The sequence below is a fragment of the Haemaphysalis longicornis genome, unplaced genomic scaffold (assembly GCF_048455015.1).
Source record: "Haemaphysalis longicornis isolate Haplotype H1 unplaced genomic scaffold, Haemaphysalis longicornis Haplotype H1 scaffold_8, whole genome shotgun sequence".
NCBI lineage: Eukaryota > Metazoa > Arthropoda > Arachnida > Ixodida > Ixodidae > Haemaphysalis > Haemaphysalis longicornis.
Genome location: NW_027526445.1, coordinates 92,960,728 through 92,967,152, shown reverse-complemented (window position 1 = coordinate 92,967,152; position 6,425 = coordinate 92,960,728). Strand labels below are relative to the sequence as shown.

Below are 6,425 nucleotides of genomic sequence, written 5' to 3'. Positions count from 1 at the left end.
TCGGCAAGAAGAGTTCCTCAAGCGACTTGCACAAGCATCGCTCAGTACTACGCTAAGCTTTCAACAAGTGAAGAAGTGTTATCCTAGACAAGTGTTGCTATCAAAATCTCCGCATTCGATTACTCTTAACTAAAAATAATGGTTTCACTTTGGTTTCGCAGAGATGGTTAGTTTGCATTAAACTGGCGGGTATTGCAATAGAGGAAAGTGCAGACACCCATCAGATTAAAAGGTCGGTTTCCGCAACTTGGCTTTCGACCGATACGCCATTGACGCCGCATCTCAAAGGAAATGTCTGCAACGTCGCTGGCTTTCGGCTGCAATGCTTAAGCAATATTTTGGGTCTTGTTGCAATCTGTTTTTCTTGTAGAAGCATGAAAGGAACCAAAGTTACTAATATAAAACTCTTGTACTTCATCGCAATGAAATGTTTTGAAAAATGCTTTCAGGGCAATTCTCGAGTCCGCCAGGGTGCCTCTTGTGTTGTTTTTCCAGTAGGGCTTGGGTCAATTCTTCAGACCGCCGTTCAGCGTCAGGATGCCGTATTCTTGTAACCTATATGAGATAAATGAAATGAACATAATATGCTTGGTTAATGCTTGCATCATGATAGTGAGTTCCCTAGATTGGTTTATATTAAGCTCAGAATAAGATAATCTCAACCAGTCGACCCACATTTTAAACAGCTTCCCTTTCACAGACAGCGGGTAAACATTGAGAGAGAGAGAGAGAGAGAGACTAAACTTTTTTGAAAATAAGGAGAAGAGAATGTGAAAAGAGTTATGGGTAAAGTCCTATTTCGAGGACTCCAGTAGCAAAGGCTCCCAGCTTGGCTCTCTCTAGCAGCTCCCGCTGTGTCGAAAGCTCCGAGCTGGACAGTGCTAAATCCCAGGACTCTCTAGAGGTTTGGTAGGTGTTCCGTTGCCAAATTATAGGGCAGTTCCAGGCTGTGTGGAATAAATCTGCTCGTAATTTGCATTTGTGGCATTCTTCGTTATATCTCTCTAGGAACAATAGAGACAGTCTGGATTTCTAACATGTGATGCATGTAAGAAATCCAGAAATCCAGAAATCTAACATGTGATGCGGTGCGGGCATGGTCTTTCTCGCTTGCCTTTGAGTGTAAAGCCTTTCATTAAACGACATGAAGGGAGGGCGGGTTTAAGGGTGGTCCGTTTCCTTGCGGCAGTTGATTTGCCTCGCTAGGGAGTCGGCTCTCTCATTTCCTTTAAGGCCTTCGTGTGCTGGGCTCCATAATATTTTATGTTGGCCTTTTGGTTCGGCTGGAAGAATCTTCCTCGTTTCTATGGGAATAAGGCCGCATATTAGATTTCTAATTGCTCTTCTAGAGTCCGTGATGATGATGAGGTTTTTGTTGTTATATTCTCCTCATCTTACAGCGAGTAGTATGGCTGTGGTCAGCTTGTTGAGATCTCATGAGAAAGTCCAGGAGTTTGCCCCGTGCATCCACAACTACGGCTAAAGATATTCCGTGGTGGTTGGTGGCGGCATCCGTGTACACTGCATCTGGATTTTCCCCGTATGTGCTTCTTATATAGTAATTCTTGCTTGTATTCTACCTTTTTTGTAGAGGGGGCTCATTTTCTTTGGAATAGGTGAAATTTTGAGAGCTTTGCGTTGTTCTGGTTGCAGCTCTGTTGTTCTTCGTACGAACTCGGTGTGAATGGTGTAACCATCTACACCTCTAGCGGGTAAACTTGGCTTAACGAACATGAGCTCGAAGCACTCGGCGAACGCTAGAGTGTTTTGGCCAATCTCCCTAGGTGGGTATACGTAGAATTACGAACGTGCGCTCCAGGCACGCGTGCCCAAGCGCTGGGGATTTTTAACTTCCTGGTATTTTTAACTTCGGTCGCCATGCACAAACGATTTGCTCAACAGCTTCGCTGTTATAAGGTAGTTTCTTTTTAGTGCGCAGCCAAGAAGCGCCACATACTGTGGTTCCATGGCGTACGGGTGCCCTCTTACCGAGCGAAGGGGGGGAAGGGTGGAGGGTGGGGGTCACCAACTCTGAAAATTGCACAGGAGAAGGGGCAGGATGTTTGTGCTCCACGTGATACTTCGAGTTTTGTTTTACGACTCTCCTAAAATGAACACAATTAAACCACGCCACGTGTGCAAAATATAAGCACAGTAAAACATTACTGATAATAAGCGTACTCTCTAATGCGAAATTTGTACGCAGCGCGAACGGCAGCCTTCTAGGTCACGGTGCATAGCTGCTGCATCCAAAGAAGTGATCGCGTGAGCAGCGAACGCATGGTGGCGCGCGCAACTACGCTTTTATATCGCAGTGCGTAGCCGCCGCTGAGCATGTTGTTTTAAATCGTGTTTGAACACCCCGCACAAATTTCACCCTGTTCGGATGAGCCACGCAACGAGGTGGGCGACTGAAGACACAACGTGCAGCAAAGAGCGTGCGTGCGGCTTCTGTGGTGCTGCCTCAGGATCCTGCCCTCTACCTCTACCTTACTTTCTCCACACATGCATCCTCCCCTTCCGTGCGGGCTCGTCTACGGTGACCTCTTCGTTCTCTGGGTTTTCGTACGGCGATTTATCGCTGGGGAGCGTCAAGCGACAACTACTCCACCCTCCCTTCCCCTCACGCTCTCGCCACACGTTCCGCCTTCTTTTTGCTTGTCTTCGGTGTCCCCTTCCTTCGCTCGTTTAGAGGGCACCGCGACGCCGTGGAACTACATTATCTTCGCTGCAGGGATGCGTACTAAACAGGAACTACATTATTAAGAGTGAAGCGGTTGAGCAAATCGTTTGTGCATGGCGACCGAAGTTAGAAATACCAGTAAAATTCCCAGTGGTTTGGCACGCGTGGCTGGAGCGCACGTTCGTCATGCTATGCATATCCACCTTGGGAGCTTGGCCAAAAAAGTCTAGCATTCGCCGCGTGCTTCGAGCGCATATTCGTCAACCTAAGTTTACCAGCTCATGGAGATTACCAAACAATAGCCGCAAAAAAAAACAAAACTCCAGCATTTCCCCATCTGGACAACGCTTGCTAGCAACTAAAAAGACACGTCACAGCGTACGCCTCTCGTTCTTCCGTTCTCGTCTCGTCGTAAGAATTTGCTGTATACCGGAGAAAAGCCGTGACTTGAATGTTGAAGCTGCTGTCGGTAATTATTGACTCCACATGGCTCGGCCGCAGATAGTTCGCACGTACGAGGAAGAGGCCACCCTTCGTGAGGCACGGCATTCAAAGCATCCGCTAATGACCATAAGGCACGCTTCCTGAGTGGCGTATGAAAACGTCGACCAAAACGACGAGGTCAGTCTGGCCTTGCTCGCCCTAAAACTCAACTTTGTATCCGCCAAGGAACAACTGCAATAGCTTCGCCATTCAAGTCTTCCGCGTGAGTGCAAACTCTCCTCTATTTTTTAGACCTTCAGAAGCGGGGGCGTCGATATGTCTCCTCTCACACACTTGATACTCGGTCCGATCATCAGGCCTTATTTCACACGCAGCAGCAAGCAAGAAAATTTCGTTGTCGCACGCACCACTCCCGGCCTGAACGGGACTTCATGTTGGTACCGCAGTGATTGGGTTGCGCCGCACCCAGTTTGATTGGTGTGATTGTGGTACCGACCCGCAAGCAATATAATAATTTTGTAAACGACAATGAGCTAGCAGTTTCCTTTTGTTGTGTTCAAACAAAACTTTGTCGGATGAGGTAGGTAGAGTTAGTATTGAGGCGTAGTGACGGTTTTTGGCACTCCTTTTAAAGCTGAAGCTTGGCAGCCTTGTTGTGCGCCATTGTTTGATTGCAATATTTCTTCCTAGAATGTGAGCCCTACCTGGTTCCAAGAAGCAAATTTTCGTAGAGCAGGTAGATATAGACGTCAGAAGGTTTCTGTGCCATATTTCCTTCTTTTATGATGCCCAATATTTCTTAACATCACATACACGTACAGGTGCCTCAAAAAGAAAATGTAGCACGACTTCATGAAGCGACAATAATGTCCATTGTACACCCCTACCAGCATAAATACAATATCTTCGGCCCAGTTTTGTTTTAGTATGGTTTTTTTGAAAAATCACTTGGAGGAGGCTGGCTATGTATATGCTGGAGAAATCATCTGAAAGTCTCCAAGGCGTGCTCCATTTAATTTTTGGGGCACATGTATACTCCAACGATTGTCTTCAGTGCGAGGGCTCATTCACTGGGGCATTTTTAAACAATCAATAAGTGCAGCTTTGTCAATGAAACTTCACTCTCGAGCAACAGAGTAACCTGCTCCAACGCTAAAGGAAATCTTTTTCAGCCGCACGCATATAGGTATTCGTTTCTGTTGTGCAAATCTATGAATATGCCTATTTACAAAATCTGATCATTCATATTAGAGCTGCGAAGCCGAAATTTACAATAACCGGCCCCGCTGTCCAATTTGAAGCGTTCCACTTGCAGTACGAAGTATTGTTTTACCGTAGGTTCTTACGCCACACCATGCATATATCTATACGTTTAATACAGAAGACCGTATCGCAAACGCGTAGTTCATTTGGAAGTTCTGTGCAGCGGAGCTCACTGCAGCCCCGCACCTTTTTTTGACTTCTGTGTGCCAGCATGCTTTATTTCAGTGAAAAGAAATATAAGAAAGGCGCTTCTCTAAAGTTGCTGGACATTCCCTCAGGCGCACGGCAATACATCACCTTAACGAGATAAACGTAACTTATCACCTAGAGACGAGTTAGTATCAACACTGTTTCCCGGGACCAGACTGTGATATTTATGTTGCATCACAAAAGCTTATATCAACTAGTCGGGAGTTGGCTGATCCGCAGATGCTCACCAAATGGTTGGTTCATGTCCCAAAGAGTAGCCTAGCCATAACAAATAAGACAAAGCTTTTAATGCAGAATATTTTGCCAGCGTGTCTACATGAGTAACTTGAGCATGCAACGTACCGAAGCGCAAATATGGAGAATAGCAATGAAGTTACTCACTCCATGTTCTAGTGCTTTATTGGGGCTTCTGCGCTATCACGCACGCCGTAATGGAGGCCTCCGGGTAAATTTGGACCATCTGGTGATGTTTATCATTCGCGAAATCTCGACACACGGATGTTTTTGGTTTAAGCCTCCATTGGAAGAGAATCCTCCGCGAGCGTTCCTCTCCTGTACTTTCTCCCCTTGAGCGTTCTCTTTCTTTATAGGTGGCCGACGGGTGTGTGCCCAATATAAGAGGACGCACAGAAGAATAAAAGCAGCATAATCGAGAAGGTGAAACTACTGAACACGTTGCGGCCTTTGACACAGAATTATCTGTAACAGAGTACATTGAGCATGCTAACTACAGAACTGGAAATTCTAGGACCACTAAAAGACAACTACAGTATAAATGTCTGCTTTGCTTGCCGATGCTAACCCCAGTGCGGGAAGAGTCGTGGTCTCCGAAAAAAAGGAAAATACGCAAACTGCAGAGAATTGTGACAATAAGAAAACACGCGCCGCCATTGCGCTTTTCCGCTTTTGTATTCACCACCTAATAAGAGGGCTAAGGGCTCCTTGCAATTCAAGAAACGACATGGTGACTAAACAGCGCAGAAGACGTAACACAGAGAAGAGCAAAAACAGGACGAGCGCTGTCGCAACACCAACTCGCCCAACTTTCCATCCTGCTCAAGAAACGAACTGAACAACATTCTAGATGCGTGTGTGCAAAACACAACGATATTTTTCTACACCACTATACCTTACAATTACATCATCTGGCAACTGTGCTTTCTCATCGTTTAACAACCTTTTGGCAGCGCACTCTGTTTAAGCTCTCACCATTTGAGTGGGCTGCTTTCCATTCTTCGAACTCGCGCTTGACCTCCTCGAGCAGTGCCGGGTCAGTGAGCAAGTCTAGAGCAGTGAGCGCCAGAATCTTGGCAGCACGTAGAGTAGGCGGCTGGGCCTCTGGTGAACTTGCACCCTCGGCAAAGGCAACAGTGTGGTTTATGTTTTTTGCAGGGATAGCAAAGACCGGGTGCATAGTTGGAAGTTCCTGCGACACGTTGCCGGCATCAGTCGACGCTTCGCAAGGCACCATGGTGGACAAGCCCGCATCCATGAACTTCACCCCTGCATCAATGTGTCCTGGTTTAGTTTCCAGCGTACATAAAAACTACTCCAGTGCTGCTCTAGAAACATGGAAAAGAAGATCGAACATAGTACTTGATTCCCGGTGTGCTTGGAATGGGTTCAAGTCGTTTGTTCCTGATGCTCCTGCAACTGCTCCTGTATTTCTACTGCTGAAAACGTTTTGCTCAATTTGTTGATGATTTCCATTTTTCGGAAAATTTAAGGCACCGCAGATGCGTTACAACCGTCACCATTTTTTTTCGCTGCCATGATGTCTGCAAAATGCTCTACTTCCTCTATCGTTCATTCAGCCCTAACCTTT

At 46.3% G+C, this 6,425-nt stretch overlaps 1 protein-coding gene across 1 annotated transcript; it reads right to left on the bottom strand.

Moving 5' to 3' along the window:
- Positions 1–460: 460 nt before the first annotated feature.
- On the bottom strand, positions 461–6,093 carry LOC144149305 (xaa-Arg dipeptidase-like). Its single transcript, XM_077680873.1, has 2 exons — positions 5,810–6,093; positions 461–555 (listed from the first exon to the last, which is right to left on the bottom strand). The coding sequence occupies exons 1-2, from the start codon at positions 6,090–6,092 to the stop codon at positions 533–535; spliced, it is 306 nt and encodes a 101-aa protein (XP_077536999.1). The 5' UTR covers position 6,093; the 3' UTR covers positions 461–532.
- Positions 6,094–6,425: the final 332 nt, after the last annotated feature.